Source organism: Mastigoproctus giganteus, chromosome 13, assembly GCF_048544385.1.
Source record: "Mastigoproctus giganteus isolate SK-2022 chromosome 13, ASM4854438v1, whole genome shotgun sequence".
Classification (NCBI taxonomy): domain Eukaryota; kingdom Metazoa; phylum Arthropoda; class Arachnida; order Uropygi; family Thelyphonidae; genus Mastigoproctus; species Mastigoproctus giganteus.
This window is the reverse complement of record NC_143587.1, coordinates 140,277,582-140,299,643: the sequence shown is the minus strand read 5'-3', so window position 1 is coordinate 140,299,643 and position 22,062 is coordinate 140,277,582. Positions and strand designations below refer to the sequence as shown.

General features: G+C 35.8%; 1 protein-coding gene across 1 annotated transcript in view; it reads left to right on the top strand.

Annotated features, from left to right (window-relative positions):
- The window catches only part of Rpn5 (regulatory particle non-ATPase 5), an 85,375-nt gene that overhangs the window by 4,668 nt on the left and 58,645 nt on the right, over positions 1 to 22,062 (top strand). Inside the window, exon 2 of the mRNA XM_090387986.1 lies at positions 19,770 to 19,829. Within this exon, the coding sequence (XP_090244112.1) occupies positions 19,770 to 19,829 (60 nt within the window). The remainder of the gene's footprint in view (positions 1 to 19,769; positions 19,830 to 22,062) is intronic.

Sequence of the window (22,062 nt, the reverse complement as noted above, 5' to 3'; positions counted from 1 at the left end):
CCATATATAAACGGATATTTAGGTTATTGTACTTTAATTTTTTATGCAATGCTATTAGTTTTTTGATTATTACATTAGGGGAAGATGCTATGTATTTGTATGTGCTACTGGACTGCAGTTCATTTTTAATAATTTCTATGTAATATGACTTACCTATAATTGCAAGCAGCTTTGTCAACTGGAGTAATTACAAAATGTTTGTGTATTTCTTTGAGCTGCTTATTTATTAATTTTGTATTATTTAGATTATTCGGTATGAATTTCAATTGATTATATTTGTTAAATATGATATTTAGCATTAGTAAAATAATAAGAGGAGTTTACCTCAATATAGTGCGTAGAACACTTCTGTACGATACTCTCCAGAAATTAAAACGAAAAAATCGACAACATACCGGTACACTAGAGTAAAATATAAATAATTAAATAATCAATATTATTTAATTATTTATATTTAGCATTGTGAACAGCCACATGTGGTATGGCTCAACCGGTATGTTATATTTGTATGCAGATCTTATGCAGTATTTTAATAAATCTAGATATAACAGTTTTTTAAAAGTTGATTTAATAACAGTTAGATTAGGTCGAAACTTAAAACCGAGTGATAAAATATCTCTAAGCTCAGGATATGGGATTATATCTAAATCGCTGGTTATAATGTGGTTATGGTTAGGATCTGCGTATATAAGAAATGATGGCTTGTGGCAAACACATATCCTGTCCATTGTGAAGTTTTGTAGCTATTATTTTATAGTTACATGCTTTAAGACCAAATGGTTTAACATATCTAAATCTGATATTAATATGTAAGTTATTAATAGGTAGCAAGTCATTACATAAGTTAATAGTTCTATGTATATCCAAATTATCCATCATTTTATTTTGAAAATATAAGACAAAGACAGAGTTTTCCAGTTGCTTGTTAATATTCAAAATATTAATTCTGAATTTAATAATGTCTAGTATAATGTGCATAAGGTAACAAGATCCAAAGACATAATTATTAGCTTTCCTGCTTAAGGCACCAATTTCTACATTAACCTTCACAACTTATACAACTATACAGATTGTATACCACTGAAACCTTCCAGTTTGGTTACAGTGAGGTCCGATATATATCTTATAGTTTATACAATTTAAGATTTACAATTTATACAATTTATGATTTACAATTTATGTACCTTATTAGAGGCCGAAGTCCCAGGACACCGCCCACCCAACAGTGAACCTGGCACATCGACTTATATATTCTAAATGCTAATATTGCCTTCTGGCAATAAACACAAATAAATTTTCTCATCAGAGGTCCTGTAAGAATTTGATTTAATATCAAGGCAATATATACAGTGGTAGTGCACTTATTACATAATTATTCTCAGTCAGCAAGTCCTTTCCTTCTGTGGAAAGCCTTGTCAGCAAAGTTAGCCAGAGCCTGATAATTTTCTTATGCCCAGATAGAAGGAAAGTTAGGTGAAGACCGGGGTTAAACCAGGACCAATGTTTTTTTGTCAAATTCGGCAACCTGAGGTATAAAAAGGATAGTAATTCTTCCAGTGTTGGCATTAGTCCATTCATTTTGCCATTCCTGGAGGAACTGGTTTCTTAATCTAGTGTTGTCTTCTTTCACTGGCATGTCCAGGTTAACAGAAAACTGGTTGAACTGTGCTGCAATATCCTTCCTTCTACAATACTGAAAGTAATTGTACAGCACTTCGCATTTAATTGGTAGTTTGTGCCGTTGATTACTTGTAGTGCCGATGTTGAAATCGTGTGACAAGTTCTTGAAGATGCAATCAGGAAGAAGTGCTGGGCTTGAGTCAAGATTTTTCCACCATGACTCTGCGTATACTGGGGTCCCAAGTGCCCGCAGCATAACAGACAATAGGAATAAATATACATTTATTCCTATTGTCTGTTACATAATTATTCTCAGTCAGCAAGTCCTTTCCTTCTGTGGAAAGCCTTGTCAGCAAAGTTAGCCAGAGCCTGGAATAAATATACATTTGTAGTACAGCTTGAGAGTAGAGGGTTTCAGACCCCAAGAACCTTTGGTAATTCTGATTATTTTGCTTGTCAAAGTCTTGATTTTGCTTAGTACATATTTAGCATGGGTAATGAATCGAAGTTTGTTATCTAACATAATTCCTAGATATTTGTACGAGTTAACTAATTTTATTGATTGTTCTTTAATCTTAATACTTGGAGGTCTATTTGGGTATAATTTTCCTTTGAGAAGAATTTGTTTTGTTTTGGGAACAGAAATAGTTAATTTATGTTTACTACACCACTCATCTAGATCTGATAGGACTTCATTAGCATGGATTTCAAGTTGTAGTCTGGAGTTTCCAGAAACAAGGATAATTAAATCGTCTGCATAAGCGATCTTAGTAGTGCAGTTATGTTCAGTTATGTCCAGCCACCCATCAAGGACCACATTCCAGCATACTAGTCCGAGAACTGATCACTGAGGGCAACTGTGAGTCACAGGTCTTGCAACAGAGCAGGATTTACTGGAGACCACAAGTGAGCGATTCTGGAAATAATCCATGATGAGACAATAAATAGGCATAGAGACCCCGGCCTCTCGGAATCTCTCCAGGACACTTTTCCACCAAACTGCCAAAGGCCCCTTTGAAGTCTACAAGGAGGCTGAGGACACTTTTCATTGGTGGCTGAAACGTTATTAATAACTAGGTTAATGGCATCCACTGTAGACATCCCAGCAGTGAAGACAAACTGATATCTGTAGTTTAGGTTTCTTTCTTTATAGTGCTTTTAAAATCTCGCTACAATCAGTTTCTCTGGTTTTTTCCCGAAGCCCGGAAGTAGAGCAATTGGGCGGTATGAATTTGCCTGATATGCTGTTTTGTTGGGATTCTTAATGAGTAATTTAAGATTTGCTTTTTTCCAAGGAGAGGGGAAGGATCCATATTGTAGGCAGGCATTAAAGAGGTTCATCATCAGTTGGGGGAAAGTGCTCCAGATTTTTTTAACTATGGTAACTTGTAATAGGTCCAGTCCAGGGCATTTGCCATCACGCAAAGTCGCAACAGCAAGACCTACCTTGTGTCTGTCAAAATCATCTTCATGGCTTTGGCCTATGTAGGAAAGATGTTCTAAACGAATGCCTGTTTGTACGGACTTTCTGGTACAGTTTCATCGTGCATAATCAATTCATCCAAAATTGTTTCCATAATCTCGGCCCATATCAGAGTTTCGGAGTTATCAGGTCTCAGAGGAGAATATTTCCCCCGGATGAAAAAGAGTCAGCTTGTAGATCAAGCCCCAGGACTCCTGGTCCATAGTTTGTTTAACTAAGCATTCCCAAACGGAGCATTTTTCTTTGTAAATATTGTTGAAATATGTCCTTCTCGCATTTTTGTATATTTCATTCAATCGGTTTATTTCATCTTCAGGTCTACCATCTCTCCTAGTTCTCTGAACATCTCGTCTTGCGCTCTTTGTATGATTCCTTAGAGTAGAAAGGTTCTGGGACCACCAAAAAAACAAATTTTGTCTTCTCTGTTTCTTTTTAATCGTCTCATCACATATTTCGGTGATGATTGCCATCAATTCTTTTAGGTGTTGGTCCAAAGTAAGATTTGTCAGTTTTTCATCCGTAAATTTTTTCCTTAAGTAGTTTCTCAAAAGCATTCCAATTGATTTGTCGAGTTTTGTATCTGGGGAAGTCATGAGTGCCTCTCAAAGCTGCTGCGTTTTCATTAGATATTATGTCAAAGGTTATTACATTGTGGTCGCTTACTGACCAAGAGGAGTGAACAGTCCAGTTTTCTATGCATCTCCCGAATGTTGCATTCGACAGAGTGACATCTATGTAAGATTGACCAGAAGAGGATGAGTAAGTTGGCAAATGCCCAGGGGAATTCCAGACAATCAATCCATTAGTTATTATGAATTCCTCCAGTAATTTGCCTTTATTATTCGTTATGGGGCTTTTCCACATGGTGGAAGAAGCATTTGCGTCGGCCATAATAACTATCTTTTTGCCTGATAACCTAATTAAAGCTGTCTCAAGGAAGTTTAGATAAGGCTCAATTTGTTGAGAATGCTGTGAGCACTGCATGTAGATTGAGATGAAGAATATTTGTCCAAAACTACCTTCCAAGCATGCACATGCCACATTCTCGGAGCAGAGACCATTTACCCTTGTGATCATGATCTGCTTGTCTGCTATGACAAGAGCTGCCCACACCCTTGCCACAGCATTTGCACCCTGTCCTGTAACAGATACATTAGATTGAACCACCCTACAGCCGTTTGGTAATCCTTTAACTTTGCCTTTGTAGGAGTATAATTCCTGAAGTCCTAGAATGTCAATTTTGTGATCCGTAATTAGTTTGGAGATATCACTCATTGCAGATGCAGAATGCTGGCAGTTTAACTATAATATTTTTAATCTCTGACCATGCTGTACATTTTTTATCTTACTGAATATAATTTGTGCGAGATTTGGTAACCTCCTGAGCTCGCAAGAACTCAGGACACTTCGAGTCACGATATGAGTGATCTGATTTCCTCTTTTTTATTTTGCAGTTTGGGCATGTAACGGGTGATTCAGGAGTGGGACATGATTGCGACTGGTGACCTCGCACTCCACAATGCCCACGTGTGTAGTCCTGCTGTCTGCAATATCTATCCAAATGCCCATAAGCCAAACATTTAAAACAACATGAAGCGATAATAAAATCCTTCACATTGTGAACCGACCAGCCCAGGTAGATGCGAGCGTCATCTTTTAATGTTATTCGCCTGATATAGGGAGGAACTTCAATTATCTAGTGTTTGTTGTTTTTCTTTTTAGCGTTAATCTTAAACCTTACTGTAACCCCCTTTTTGAAATCTTCCACACTAACATTGTGCCCGCACAAGTTTTTGACATACAGATCCTCCAAGAATTCTTGGTCTGACAAATCTTTTTATATCTCATAGAGTATCACAGTCAGGTTTAGTTTTCGGGGAAAGTCTACAATTAATTTATGTTCCCCAAATTTTGGGCAGTTCTTTAATTTAGTAATGTCTTCATCAGTGGCAGTTTCAATTGCACCACCTTTTTCTCTAACTTTTGTGATAGATTTTATTTTAATCTGTTTAAGTTCGGATTTAAAATTCGTTGCAATCACCTGTTTAACTTCTTCACTCGTTTTTAATTCAGACTTTTCACTAGCTTTAATCAATACTACATGCTTTGACTGAGTTCCCGAGGGAATCAGTTCAGCAGCGATCTTTATGCCTGTGCTCGCTGCAGCCACCTTAGTATAAGTGGCCACAGGGGTGGACGTAGGCAAAACTCTTAAATCAAAATTTGTTTTTAACCTCTCATTATCAATGGTGAGATCAATCACCAATTGTTCCATACTGTTCCAGATTTTACCAGCTTCCACCATCATGAGGGGGTTAATGGTGGATCCTGACTTAAAAATATCTAGAAAATTATTTTTCAGGACACTTAAGTAATTTAAGTTAACCGTATAGTTTGAATGTCCTGGGTTATTTACCGGCTGAGAGTCTGCTGCACCTTCAGGTGATCCCAGTTGGAGTAATTCCTTCCCTAGCATATCTATAAATTCGTCTAAAGGTTCTTTCAACCCAGTATTTAGAAAGTCTGGAGCTAATGTTAGATCTACAGGCATGTCCGATAAAGAATAATCATCAGACATCATTACACTGGTTAACAGTTTTCCTGTTACAAAACTAAACCACACCTGGAAGAAACACCTGACTTTAACTTAGTCCAGTAAGCCATGAGAGTTTTCGTTCACACCAGGAGCAGTCCACAAAGGAGAATAAGGATTAAGCGATTTCTGGCTCCGCTATACAGCAGTCACTGTCTTTGTCCTTGCAGTCAGTCCAATTCCAGTAGGGCTACTTGACCCACATGCAGAATGGCATGTTAATCCGGACATGGTTCGTTTTACAGTAAGAATATACTACAGTTGTCTTTCCCATACTGTTTCAAATTCCTTATTTATGTGAAGGCAATGAAGAAGCTTCAGGTAAAGATTAGCCTGCAGGGGTCACTTCCATGCCTTCTTGCAAGGCTCGTGACCTTGACGATGTACCTTGACGATGTACCTTGAGCAGTTTGACTATGCAAATATAGTCATTGATTAACAGCATTTTCAAAAGCAATTATTAAAGATTTTACCTGTTGTATCTGTCCTAGAGGATGGAGATTAACACTGTATGAAGTGTGCATTGCATCCTCACGATAGGGCAAACTTTCAACACCGTTGGCGACTTAGATCCGACCAGAAAACTATGTTGAACACAGAGCACAGTAAAATGCGGCAGTAAAAGAAAAAAAGACAGAAAGAAAGTGAAGTATTAAAGGTGGATATTAGGGAAAGAATGTGAAAAAATCTAAATGATAAATCTAATTATAAGAAATTAAAGGCTGAATTAACAAGCCAATTAGAAGAAAAAAAGCTATGAAGGAAAAATTTATTAATTAATTGCAAAGAAATAGCAAGCATGAAATAGAAGTTGGGAAAATGTTTTGATATTATAAAAACCTAAATATAAGGGAAGGAAAACAAGGATTGAAACATTTGATGCATGCTAAAAAAAAGATTAATATATAATCAGGGGCAGGCCGTCCTGAGGGCTAAAGGGGTGCACTGCACTGCACCCGGGTGCCAACATTCAGGGTACAGCTGAAAACCTGAAACTTACATACACATATGAAGAAAATTTTAAGGGGGGGCTGCCAAATTGCAATTGGCACCCAGGTGCCACATACCCTAGGAATGCCCTTGTATATAATGCAGGTATTTCAAGGGGGGGGGGACTTCACCTGATCATGTATAATAACTGTGTTTCTATGATTACATATAGTTATGGAAGAAAAATATTAAAAGGAAACTCTAACAGTATGAGAGAAAAAAAAATAGAATTACTAAAAAAGGGGGTAAAAGCAGTAAAATCTTCCATAAAAATATCTAAGGTAGTCACAACACAGTGTTCACAATAAAATTAAGATAATTAAATCATCATCATCCTTTCAAGGATTTAGGCCAGATGTCTTGTTCCAGTCTCAGTCCATCTTTTCTTCAATGTTCTGGATCTTTTCTTCCAACTGGCCGATATTTCATAACCTTCTTTAGTAATCTTGCTGGATGCATCCTATCCAAAGGATTAATCCATTTTCCTCTGTATTTATAGATTCTGTCTATTACTGGGTCAATACCTAATTCTTTACAAATATCAGAACTTTTCTTCTTGTCCAATAATCTATATCCACTGGTTCGGCAAATAAATTTCATTTCAGCACTTTCAAACCTGTTCTCATCTTTTTATTTAGTCCAAGTTTCACTTCCATAGAGTAAAATGGGTCTTGCTATTACTTTATAAGCTTTTATCCTTGTATGCTTTTGAACTTTATTCAGTTTTAGGATATTGTCAATTAAACCTGTAACTTTTAGAAAATTGGAAAGTTTTAATTCCTTATCTTTTTCTTCAACATAAAGATAACATCCGAGATACTTAAATGAATTTACTTGTTCCACAATGGTATTTTTTATTATTATTTTACTTCTGATTCGATAATTACCTTTAAATGTCACAACTTTAGTCTTTTCATTTGAAATTTCCATTCCAAATGTTTTAGCAATACTGTTTAAGGTAAAAATTGATTTTTGAAGTTCATCTTCATTCTGAGCTATTATTATTTGATCATCCACAAATAATAAAGAAATACAATAAAGTTAAAATAAATAAATAAATAAATAAATATGCATGGAGAAAAGGTCATGTCTGGAATAATAGTACATTGGTGATATTGAAATAATTTTGCAAGTGAAAATAGAAAAGGTAGATTTGTGTATAAAATTAGATAAATAAGTAGGCAAATGATATTGGGAAAGGAAATAAAGCATGGTAAGGGAACGGGGAAAGTAATGTTTGAAATGAGGTGAAGACTGTATAGAGGAAAGGAAAGTAGGCACGTCCATATTGCCCTCGTGTTGCACTAATAGCTCAATGGACAAAAAAACGAAGTGTAGAAAGATATAAAGCAAAGAGAAGAATATAAAGAGATGTTTGGGCAAGCTGGGGGATGTAACTACCCAACCTCTTAGAGAGGGCCCTGGCTAAAAATGTTAGTAGAAAAGGAAGCTAATACCAAATGCCTCTAATATGTTTTGGGAAAAAAAAAAAAAAAAAATTTTTTTTAATGAAAAGCTAAAAATATAAAGCGAAAATTAAGAAGTACTGTATTTAAATTATAGCGAAATGTTTGATTGTGTATAAGAAAGCAGAGAAAAGTGAATATGTAGAATTTCCAAATATAGTAGTTTAAGGCAGGACAGCTATAATAAATAGATGGGATCTGACATAAAACAGTTGCAAAGAAGCTGGCACATTTGAGCAATTGCTGGAAGCTGGAAATAATGTATATGAAGCGAAATGCGGCTGTAAAAGAGAACTATACAAATAGAGGGCAAAATGAGAGACCTCTATAATAGTTTTTATTCTATTATGCATATGAAGTTCAACAAGTGAACAATTGGAAAGAAAAATGGAGAGTGCTGCTTGTTTTATGGCACCAAGGAAGAAAAGTGTTAAATCGACATAAGTGAATGATTGAAACTAGGCTGTATGAAAATGATTGCAAAAAAAGGTTCCGGATGGCAAATTCTGAGAAAATCCAAGAGATAAAGTATGAAAGGTACTTTCATACTTTATCTGGATATAAAAAACTGCTAAAGACAGTTAGAAAATTGTAGAAAATTCCAGTAGTCAAATTCTGCAGAAATTCAATGGTAACAGAATTAAAAAATGCAGATTATGAGAGATGATAAAATGCCAAAATCATTGTGATTTCCTGAAGTAAATTCATGCAATGTGGTTTATGGTGCCAAGAAAGGAAACAGTGATATTGACATAAGGGAGCTGATTGAAACTAGAGACAGTATGAAAGTGATTGCAAAAAAGTTTCCGAATGACGAATTCTGAGAAAATTCAAGAGATAAAGTATGAAAGGTATCCTGAAGATAGTCCCGGAGACAGTTCATTATGACTACTAACAATTATGTACCACATGCTTCCCCCCCCCCCAATCATTGTTCTACCGCACCTGCCATAATATCATATGTTTTGCAATCTGTAGCAAGTCTGGTGTTTTTCGCAGTTCATGTGAATTTGTTGCTTCTGATGCTGTGTGATAACTCTGATTCTTAATGAATCCACAGGTAAAAAAAGCCTATCAGAAAAAGAATTCTCTTGAGTTTCTTTCTCCTATTACATAGAGAAATAAGCTTCTCAGTGGAAGACCATTTTCCAATTTTTGAAAGTTTTCTATGGAGAACTTCATAGATGTGAAAAGAGAAGAGGAGAATGTAATTATGGGAGAAGGGTGCCACCTTCTCCAGCAGAATGGTATTAAGGGTAAGTTGCTACAATGGATAAAAGGATGGTTAAGTGGGAGAAGACAGAGGGTGGTAATCAATGGGTGCTGCTCTTCGTGGACTAAAGTTATTAGTGGATTCCCACGGATTTCAGTGTTAGGTCCACTGTTGTTTTGTATATTTATCAATGATATTGATGAAGGTATATCAGGCTTAATGTTGAAGTTTGCAGATGATACAAAGGTTGGCAGGGTTGTTAATGACAGTTAATGGCAGTGTGCTACTGCAACAGTATCTAGATAATTTGGGCAGATGGGCTAAGAAGTGGCAACTGAAGTTTAATCTTGACAAATGCAAAGTACTGCATATGGGTAGAAGTAACCCCAGAGAAACATACCAACTGTGTGGTACTACGCTTAAGGTGGTAGAAAATGAAAAAGACCTGGGAGTGATTGTGCAGTCAGATATGAAGTTTTCTGAGCAATGCAGACAGTCTGCCAGGGCAGGTAATGGGGTTTTGTCAATGATATATAGGAATTTTGCTAGCAGGGAGGAGGTGATTGTCCCTCTGTATAAGGCAATGGTCAGGCCACGCCTTGAGTACTGCGTACAGGTCTGGAGGCCTCATTTTAGGAAGAATGTAGATTTACTTGAGCGTGTACAGAGAAGGGCAACAAGATTGGTGAGGGGAATGAAGGGATCCTCTTGCCAAGAGAGGCATAAGTTCTGCAAATTGCAGTGGCTGGAGACTAGGCACCTGCGCGGTGATCTGATTGAGGTGTATAAGGCCTTGAATGGGTTGAGCACGTTGAATTCTGATGGGATCCTTCCACGTGTTCAGGTTAAGAGGGCATAAATTCAAATTAAGAAAAGACAGATGTAGAATAGATGTGCAGAAATTTGCCTTTAGCCAGCAGGTGGTTAATTGCTGGAACAAACTTCCATCTGTCGTTGTGGAAGTTGATAGATTGAATAAATTTAAGGAAGAACTGGACAGGCATTTGGAAGGAATGGTGTGATTTTTTTTTTTTTTTTTTTTTTTGGCTAATGCTGCATAAGCTCATACACTTGCTTTCTTGCATCACATGCCACTACTACTACTACTACCACCTTATTGGCATGTTGATCTGATTTATCTTCAGTGATCTGTAGTAGAAGGAAGTATTTTTAATATATCAAAATACACAATTTTGGTGATGATCTTTCCCCCTCCCCTACTTTTTTCTCTTCTGTGGAAACAAATGGACTATACACTTTAATATAACACAAACATAAAATGTTAAAACCTGGTGTAGTGAATTTTCTCCGTGCACATTTGTCTGCATGTATCAGAATGGTGCAGTTTTTGTGGTGTTTACTCTCGTTATCACCTAGCCCAGTATACCAGTAATATTTGCAATTTTTCCAGTTTCATGGCCAACTTATTTTCCTAAAATTCTGCAGATGGCAGGCTGGTGTACTTGTAAGATGATGGCTAGTTTGATATACTGATTTTCTATGACTTTTAACAAATGCTATTGTCACATTTCTTACAGTGCCATCACTTTGTTTATTGATCATATTTTTTGGCACATAGTAAAGAACAGTATGCACAAACAAAATTCCTTTTGCTGGTAAATGGAATGACTACTGGGAGGCCATTTTTTCCATGTGGAGCGAAAATTTTGTTGAGCATATTATTTAATTTGATCAAAGGAAAAATGCCTGCACTCATTCTGCTCCATTAAAAGTTGCCATTTATTCATATTGTGTTACTGGTGAAACTTGTAACTAGTAACTAGTCACCAGTAGAAACTTCATGACTTTTGTTGAGTGCCTGATATGTTTTAGTAAGTTCAAAACACAGTTAGGACTTATAAGATTGTGATGCTACTTTACCCTACCATATATATATATATATATAAAATATAAAGAAATAGTCATTTATAATATGAAATGAATATCTGAATGCAAATTACTAATGTCATTCAGTGATTAAACATTATGTAACTGCAAGAGAAATTTTTGCACGTATACTATTATATAACTAAATCAATTAACCAGTGTCTAAAGCCATTCCATTTTAGAAAGTGGGCTGCAAAATATATCAAAATGTACTAAAAAAAGGTAAAGTATGAAAGCGAAATATAATCAAATCAGTATGCAAAAGGAGATCAAATAAACACAGAGAGAAAAGAAAGGGAAAAAAATACCAATTACATTGTCTGTACACCTCATTTGGCTCTCAACAGGGACATCTTTTTATACATCTGTGGATGCTGGTCCCTAATGAGAGCCTATTGTTGTAACTGGCATTTTTTCTTTCCTTTCTCTTTCTTTATGTGTTTATTTGATCTACTTTCGCATACTCATTTTATTATGTTTAAATTTCATACTTTACTTTTTTAATACATTTTGATAAATTTTTGCACCCTCCTTTCTAAATACTGTAGACCAGGGGTGGCCAACAAGTCGATCGCAGCTTTAATTTCAGTCAATCAGGATGAATTTTAAATATACAGTCATCCCTCGATTTGCGCGGTCAGGTATACTACTAAAATTTTATATTGTGCAGCGGGTTTCCCTACCTGCACTTTATTTTTTATTTATTTTTATTTTATTTTTTTATGAAGCTTCAAAAATAGGAATGAAGAGCCGATTTTGAAAATTTAGTTTTTTTTTTGCATGATTGAAGATTTCATTGAAGGAGAAACACATTTCACCATAATAACGTAAAATCCCACAGAATTCCAGCTGTCGGTATTATTGCAAATGCAATAAGATTGAGTTTACTACCCGTTTATAATTAGATTGCACTTACAGAAAAGCCCAATAAACCGGAAAGTGCAAATTGTTTTTATTGTTTTATGGTCGTGACTTTCAGAAATAGCTTTAGAGAAATATCACAAAGACGTTCAAAACTGATTCTTATAAGGTTATTGTTGTTATTATTTGGTTTTTAGGAGCATTAGCAACTAAGGCCATATTGCTCCGGGGATATGTGGTGGTCATTCCCTGACCTTTCTGCATCCTCCGTATTTGGTGGTTATGGGCTCAAACCCTGGTCTAATCAAGAAGCGTGTGCTACTCACTGCTGCTCCTGCCCACCTGGCTACGGAGGTGCTGATTCTTATAAGGATATAACCGAACAGAGCAATAAACAGTGGTGTGTTTGTCCAGTTATTTTGGAAACAACTTCCTCATTCGGGAATCCTCTTCATCAATTATCCTACATTAGCTGTTCAGACAATATTATTCCGGTTCGCGCAACTTAGTGTTTTAATCAGTAAGCATTGCTTTTGCTGTTTTAATAACTGGACAGTACTTATATGTTAATTTAATGCCTCTTGATTTAAAATGAATACTACGAAAAAGAGTAAAACGTATCATTTTCATCAAGAGTGGGAACTAAAATACTTTTTTGTAATGGTGAAAGAAAAATGTTGCTGTTTGATTTGCAATGCTTCCGTGGCTATACCCAAAAAAGGAAATTTAGAAAGGCATGTCAACACACTCCATGGTAAATACAGTCAGTCCTCGTATAACACTTGTTTACACTACACAAATTCGATCATACACGATTTATAAATAGGGAAACGATATCATATATAAAACGAACTGAATTTGCTTATGCACGATTCGCCTTTGTGTTTACAAGAAATGACAGTCGAACGCAGAATCACTCCAACTGAACGCAACACGATAGCAATGGAGAGAAGATTCTGAAAATGTATTTATATTTTTTATATCAGTGAAGTGGATACACATTTCACCATAATAACGTAAAAACCCACAAAATTACAGCTATAGGTATTAACGCAAATGCAATTAGATCGAGTTTATAACAGATTCCACTAGCAGAAACGTAACTGGTAATTGTTTTTATTGTTTTATGGTAGTAACCCCCAGAAATGTGCTTTAGTAAAATGTGAGCTAGTGAGACATTATTGTATTGTTTATTCAGTTGCTACATGCGCAATTTTGTTTATGTGTATCAAGCATGCCTCTTCATTTTGTAATTGTGCTTTATTCCCTAAAAATGAGTAAAATACATTAAAAGGTGTGAAAAGGAAGCATCCTGGTGAAGACACTAGAGGTTCAGAGAGAAAAAGGAAAGCAATATCGATAGACACATGTGGACTGGGTCAAAAATTCTTACCCGGGAAAATTTGTAGCGGCCTCATACTAGTGTTTATGGCCAAAATCACACTTCTCTCCTCTGACCCACCGGTAAGGCTTATGAAATTGTGAAACACTTTGAGCGAAATGAAAGAATATGTGATATTGCATGTGCTACAGGTCTAAATGACGCAACGCCGAGAATTAGAAAGAATGCAGAGAAAATAAAAACAACTTTCATAGCAGGAACAACTCAAGTGTAATAAAATCTATCAGATCAAGACACAAGAATTGGAAGAGATGGAACGGCTGTCATCTGTTTGGTTAGAAAATCAAACAAAGAACAAGTTTGATTACGATAGAAGCAAAAGCATTGGCAATATTTTATTACGTAATAGTCGTAATAAAATATGTATTTTATTACGATTATTTATTGTTTAGTAATGATTTGGTTACACATGTGTGTTCAATCTTGGGTGGTCAGCACCTAACCCTATTTTTCCCATAGGGCCTGTTATTTATATTGCATGATTTTGCATTGCACGAGGATTTCTAGGAACACAGCTATCGTGCTATACAAGGACTGACTGTACCAATCGGATTTTCCGCCTAATAGTGACCTTAGAAAAAATAAATTAGAAGAACTTAAATCCAGATTACTCGCACAACAAAATTTCTTCATGACACCTAATTTACAATCTAAAGCAGTAAGTGTAGCATTATTTAAAGTGAGTCATCTTACAAAAAAAATGAAAACCATTTTCTGGTCAATTCATCAAAGACGCATTTTTAGAAATAACAGATTCTCTTTTTGAAAATTTTAAGAACAAAAATGGAATTAAAAGTGCCCTTCAAGATCTGCAAATATCTTGAAATACTGTGATGCGAAGCATTGTAAAAATGTGAGCGAATAATTGCATGCTGATACTGCTAATTGTGTGCCCTTTTCTTTACAACTGGATGAATCTACGGATGTCAGTGATACAGCTCAATTGCTAGTTTTTATTCATATGGTTTTCGATGATTCTGCCACTAGAGAAGAACTGTGCATGGTTTCGTTAAAAGAAAGAACTAGAGGTCTTGATATCTTTAACTCATTAAAACATTTTATTGAAAAAATTAAATTACCACTATTTAAGCTTGTATCGGTATCAACAGATGGAGCTAAAGCAATGACGGGGCATCTTAACGGATTCATTGTATTGTGCCAAAAGGATGATGAATTCTCAGATTTTTTGAGTTACCACTGTATCATCCACCAACAAGTGTTAGCCAGCAAAAGATTAAATACTAAAAGTGTTATTGACATCGCTTTCAAAATCGTGTATTCCATCAGAGGACAATCTCTTCAGTATCTGATATTACACACAAATGAGTCGGAGTAAGTTTCTACAGAGTTTTCGAAATTTGCTGAATGATACGGAGTGGTTGTGTGATCTGGCTTTTTTGGCAGATTTTACTAGTAAATTAAGTTATCTGAATTTGGAATTACAAGGAAAAAATGAAAATGTGGGTGACATGATTAGTAGTATTTCTGCATATAAATATCAATTTTTGGCAATGGCTAAGGATCTCAAAGAAAAAAAATTCGACTATTTTGCAAATATGTAAGATCATTTGCAAAAATGTCCTATTTTTGAATTTAATAGTGAATTAAATTTAATAGAAATTGAAATGAAATATGTTTCTGAAATTGAGAATGTTGTGGATGATTTTGAAACCAGATTCAGTGATTTTAAAACAATTGCAGACATTGTTCAATATATTTCTTATCCATTTAATGTCAACTTAGATACAAAACAAATTGCAGAAAAAATCGCTGCAATTTTTCACATGGACAAAATATTACTTGAAAATGAAATGATTACATTGCGAAACGATATCTTCCTAAAAGCCAGATCATCAGAAAAAGAGTTTTGGAAAAATATTTGCCAAGAAATGTACCCAAATATAAAAAAATGCAGTGAACTTTTAAATTCCTGTTTTGGTTCCGCATATCTATGTGTATCGGCTTTTTCGTATTTGAAACAAACAAAGATGAAGAATCGCTGTGCTCTTTGTTGTCCATTCGAAATTTCCTAACAGTGAGTTAGTTTACCTTGGTGATTTTAATGTTCACAACTCCAGCTAGCTTCCATTTTCAAGTCAAACAGACAAGACGTTGAGACTTTTGCAATTATTAATGATATCACATAGATTGTTCATTTATGTACCAGAATACCAGACAGTCCTAACCACACACCCAATGCTCGTAATTATTTTTTCACGAACAGTACTTCCAAGTGTGTGGTTGAGGTGAGTGGTCACAACTCAGTGATAGTCTCTTCTCCAGTGGAGCCTTTCTCTCCTGGCCATTCTCAGCCTTGTGTTGTTTGGCATTACAAGAAGGCAAAATGGGATGATCTGCAAGAGTTATATTTTTCTTTTCCTTGTTTGGATTACTTTTAAATCTTCTGTTGTCTATGTTTGCTCAGATGGTGTTAGTGAAATAATTCTTGTAATGATGAAATCATTTATTCCACACTCCACCTTAAAATCTCGTCCTTTATCTAAACTTTGATTTTCCAATAAATGTGCTAAGGCTGTTCAAGATAATGTTGCATATCACAATTGGCTTTCATCTTAATCTCCAGGTTCATTTTCTGCCTAAACCAAAGCTTGCTAGAATTATAAAGCAGTTAATAATCAGTCCAAATTGGATTTTGAACAGTCTAAGAGTAGAAAACTTGCTTCTTGTTTAAATGGTATTAGAGCATTCTGGTCTCTTGCCAAAGCTATTGGCAGCAACTTTTGCTGCTAATAGCTTTGGCAAGAGTCTCTTCTTCCATCTCTGTTAAATCTCAATGGTTTTATTGCCACCTTAGCAAAAGATAAAGTCAGTCTGCTTTATCTTTAACGGTTGTCTTTAAAGGGTGATAAATCCCTCCCAACTAATTATTGCCTCATTGCACTTACTGTACTCTAAAGTAATCAAGAAATCCATGAACCACCAACTCAGACTACCTAGACTATCCAGTGTGGCGATCACTGATTAAACGGCCTCTGCAGCTGAGTGGTCAGGAGCGGGAGTGCAGTAGTACACGCCCTTTGTGTAGACCCGGGGGTTCAAACCCCTGATTGCTAAATATTGTTGACCAGCATGGCAGATTATGGTCCATTTCCCTCTGCATGAATTGTTGAGGAGGCTTCCATCCTGCAGTGGGTTGATAATGGCTGCAGTTTACCTTTTTGCCGTTGTGGCTTCTGTCAGTGTTGATCGTTGATCCACTGGTGATATGCTTGCTTCAGTTACTCATCTATGGACAACTTCAGTTAAAAAGTTTGAAACTCAAGCAGTTTCTCTTGACTTTTCAAAGGCATTTGAATTTTTTTGTAATTGGGTATCCAGTTTTTCTCTCTGACTGCTCACTGCAGGTGCTAGTACATGGTGCTATCTTCTATCATCTCCTAATGTTGGTGTTCCCCAAGGTTCAGTTCTTTCTCCCATTCTTTTTCCTATTGTATATTAATTGCCCTTTTCCATTCCACTGACTGGATATCCCATCCATAGTTTGCTTATAATGGCACATTGCATTACATATTTCAGTTTGAGAAACCTTGCTCTGTACAAATATCTTGAACTTTTTGAATATCTGCTAACAATTCCTTAAATGCTGATCACCAGGTAATTCTTTAGTGGGGTAAAGATAATTTAGTTAATTTCAGTCCCTCTAAAGTTCAGCTCTGTTTATATCTTGCACAAAGGATTCTTGTGCTGCCATACTTATCTTCATGACACTCACTCAGACTTCTAGACATGATCACATATCTCTATTAGAAATTACCTGGCTTCTAATCTCTCTTGGCATATGCACATTGCAAATATTGCTTCTTCTACATCTAGAAAACCGGGTGTTCTCTTTTGCCCTTGACAGTACTTTTCTTCTAAATAGCTACTCATTCTGTGCAATCAAACCTGCCTTACCATGAAATATTGCTCCCATATCTGGGGTTGTGCCCCATAACTTCTCATGTTATGAGGCTATGCATTTTGAATGGAGTCTTAGAAGCCTTTCTCAGGCTTCTGGACTCCTTTCAAAAGAGGCAGTTAGGTTAATTAATGACCCATCTTTTACAAAGTCTCTCCACTCTCTCTCACAGATATTCTGTTTCTGCTGCATTTTCTGTAGATACTTCATGGCATCATTCTGAATTAGCTCTATAATTCCCCCCCCCCCCGCTCTCTTCCAATCCAATCCAAACACATGCCACAATCAATCAGCATTCCATTACTGTCCAACTTCAAGCTCAGAGAACCCTTTCTTCTTCCTCACATATTCCTTCAACTTCAGTTTTCTGGAAGTTGAAGGAATAAGTCATCTTCTTCTTCTCATCTTCTCCTAGGCTTTCTTCTTCCCTCCATTCTCCCCTCAATAATTATCCTTGGAATTGCATATTCAGTGTTCCGCAAACAAATTTTCAAGATATGGAATTTTTTTTTTCTTTTGTTATGTTCTTTAGCATTTCATGGGTGTTTCCAATTCTGTGTAGGACATTCTCATTGGTCACCCCTGCTATCCGTAGTATCTTTAACATTCTTCTGTACATCCACATTTCAAATGCTGCTAGTTTCTTGGAGGTTTTAGTTTTCAATGTCCATGTCTCAGCACCATACAACAAAACTGACTAAACGTAACTTCTCATTATGTGGATTATAAGGTGTAGATCCAGGTTCCCATTGCAAATAATTGGAATAAATCTACAGAAATTCAAATCTAATATCAACAAGCATACTCTTTCATCTTCTCAACCTTCAACCCATGTATGGTACTAAGTACTATAGGTTCTAAATACCTTTCCCGTTTGGGGTTTTCTTAAAAAAAAAAGGGGGTGGTGGGGGAGTTGTAGCACAATTTATAATAGATGACAGCATGAAAATAGTTTTGAAAATCAAAATGAAAATCATATCTGATAGCAACACTTTCCCAATTTCATACTCAACATACTCAAGCTAAAATTGAATATATTCTCATAAATTCTGATCTAAGAGAGAAAACCCTCTTTGTTCATCGTTGTCAGTATAGTGTCAGTTTAAAATACTTTAAAAGCTGACTGCTGTCACTATATACACTGTATTCCCAGGTTTATTTAACCTGCCTCGATATGTAAACAGAGCTTATTTAAATTAAAACATTATTTTAGCCACTAAAGTTGGTTTCAAAACGTGTGCTTCTAATGTAAATTAGAAGCATATAAATTCCTCAAAATTTTCCAAATTCCTGCTTCAACAAAGTGAAGTGTCTCACTTGCTAACTGTTATCTATCTTCATTCATCACACCTTTTATTTCTCATATTGAAAGTTAAAAATTATTTAGATACATCAAAAAATCAGATCAGCAGTTTTGCAGATTACATCAATAATACTGTATAATAAGGCGCCTCCATAGCCAGGTGGGAAGGAGCGACAGCCAGGTGGGAAGGAGCGTAGCACATACTTCTTGATTAGACCGGGGTTCAAGCCCGTCACCACCAAATACGGAGGATGCGGAAAGGTCAGGGAATGACCACCGCATATTCCCGGAGCAATATGGCCTTAGTTGCCAATGCTCCTAAAAACCAAAAAACAACAACATACTGTATAACATAAACATGGTGTGCATGTTTACATTATAACACCAGCACAATAGAACTTCATTGCAGCTTTAATTCTCAGACAGGCCTAATGAAAGCGCCATTGTTTAGACTGTTTGAGATGTTCCAGGAATTAAGTTTTGAGTACATCTTAATAATTACTTCTATTGATTGACACAAAACTTTCAGTCTTACTAACCTTTGAACATATGCCCATTTACAGTATTTGTTCAAAGGTTAGTAAGATGCCCATTTACAGTTGGGAAGTCAATGTGAATACAAGTTCATTGCATAGCCAATGTATCTATTAGTTTTGTTCACGTTGTATGCAAAAATTTTACTGTTTTACTACATATAAATTTTAATTTCTTCAGAATATTGTTTAAATTTCTGTTGTTTCTTTTCATTTGCCTTAGTAGATATAGGAGTTAGCTATTGTTAACTTGCATGTCAACATCAACTAGATTTCACCACACTTGAAACATAACAATGACTCAAAGCTGCCATAGACCTTGGGCATAGTTGCTTTTGGCAAATGCACTGTTACTGATGAAATATTTTGTCTGATAGAATTTTTAATTGCATAGAATACTGATTGCTTAAGAAGTAGATTGTAATTATGTCCACCTTTTGCTATATAAATAAATAATGGTATTTTATAAAGCATGCTCTTTTATTTTTACTTTGTGTAGGAAGGAAGGCTTTCTGAAGCACTGGATATTCTCATGGCTCTTGAAAAGCAAACAAGAACTGTAAGTTAATATTCTTAATGATTTTTATCTTAAAAATTTAATAATTCTAGTTGCTAAAAGTGTCTTCTAGTAATAATCCTAACTTAATCATACTTCGTTAATATAATATCTGAAAATATGGCTAAATTCTTCCTCTTAGAATAATTGAGCCCTTGAATCCTTTCATTGCTTGTCCGTGGTTCCCAAAGTGGGCAATATTGCCAAATGGGGTGGGAGTACATAAGGGGGACACTAAAAGACAAGAGGATGGCGGAGGTGTGGGAGGAAGTGGAGATGGGCCCCTCCAAGCGTGTTAATTGCTTATTTCTATAATGTCTAAAGAGATGACAAAGGCAAAAGATTTCTGTATAATGGTAACCCTTTTTGTATTTCTGTATAATTCTCCTAGTGTACAGGAGTTAAAACTGAATTCTCCTACTGTACACTGTACAGGAGTTAAAACTGAATAAATAATAATATTTACGATTGACCAGGCTACAGCCTAGGGTGAAACACCTTCTGCACTTCATATTTAAAGTTTTGCTGCTCTTACTGCTTTCAAAGCTATTTCCTTTGGTTATTTTGTATTTACAATTCAGATTTGTCACAAGATAGCAAATTATTAGTAATAGCTATCGATTTTTATATACAGTAAGTCCCCAACATATATAATAGATATGTTTCAGAACTTCTTACATAAGTCAAGTTTTATGTAACTTGGGAATGACTAATAAAATATTGCTACTATATGCCTGATATGCCAAAATTACAAAAACCACATAATATCCTCAGAAGAATGAAAAAAATAATTATATACCATAACAATATCTCAAAACTTTATCTGGGGACAGCAGTCAAGTAGCCGGAGTAGCACATAAAAAAAAACATAAAAGGAAAAACATGTATTTCGTAATCTGTGTAGGCTTTATAAGGGCTACTACGGGAATCAAAACCAAAGTGTACATATTTAAGAAAATTGGTCTAAACCACACAATGAATCAAAGTCAGCTGATAAACTGAAGGTAACTTAAAATTTACCTAAAGCATTAATAAGATACATCAATCAGAGGGTGTTGTAGGCTGAGTAGAAGTCAGGGAGGTAGTATGTGACGTGAAATTTTCGAATTTCAGCTGTTTGGTATGTTTTTTTTTTTTTGAAAGTTTTATGAAAGTTTCCTGAGTTTTATGAAACACTTCTGCCATTTCCTTTAATTTAAACTGCTTCTTGGGTTTCTCTGATTCCTCAACGGATTCGGCTTTTCTTTGCGCGTTCAATTGGGCTAGGTCTTCTGTTGTTAAATCTTCACCTTGTTCATCCACAAGCTCGCATACATCTTCATCCTCCAGGACCAGCTGCAACTCCTGGGCTAAGTTTACAATTTCTTTGGTAACAGAAGACATCAGCTCATCTTGGTTGAGGTCTTCATTGTTAAGCTCTGAATGTTTTAGAAGTTTTTTCCAAACTCTACTCATACAAGTTGTCACATCATTCCAGGCACTTTTAAATGTTATGTATTCCATCAAGGATGTTAAACTTCTTCCAAAATTGCCACAGATCCATCTTCTCTTGCTCTGTTGCATTTACAGCCTCAGAAAATGTTGTCCATATGTAATAAGCTTTGAATGCCTGGATAACTCTCTGATCCATTAGTTGAATCAAAGCCGTTGTATTTGGAGGGAAATATACCACCTTGATGTTGTCATGCAGATCATCTAGATATTTAGGATGACCAAGAGCATTGTAAAAGGTACTGACATTTGTAAGCATTATTTTTCAGCTTCAGGGACAAACACATTTAGAAACCATTCTTTGAACTTGGTTGTTGTCAACCAGGCTTTTGAGTTTGCCCTGAAGTGTACAGGAAGCGATATCTTGTCAATGCCCTTAAAAGCCCGCTCGTTTTCTGAGTGATAAACCACTAAAGGTTTAAGTTTATAACCTGCTATGTTAACCTCCACCCCACTAAGAGTGTTACCCTGTCTTTAGCTTAAACCCATACGTCGACTTTTCTTCAATAGAAATATGTCTTACTAGGCATTTTTATTCCAAGAAAGAATAGTCTCATCCACATTAAATAGTTGTTGCAGCAAATAACCACCACTTATAATCTCATCCAATTTGCCCTTGAATTTTTCAGCAGACTCGCCATCTGCGCTTGCTGCTTTGCCACTTATGGCAACGTTATGATATCCGCTTCTCTTACAGAATCTATCAAACCAACCAACCATGACTTGCAACAAAAGTGGTTTCAGT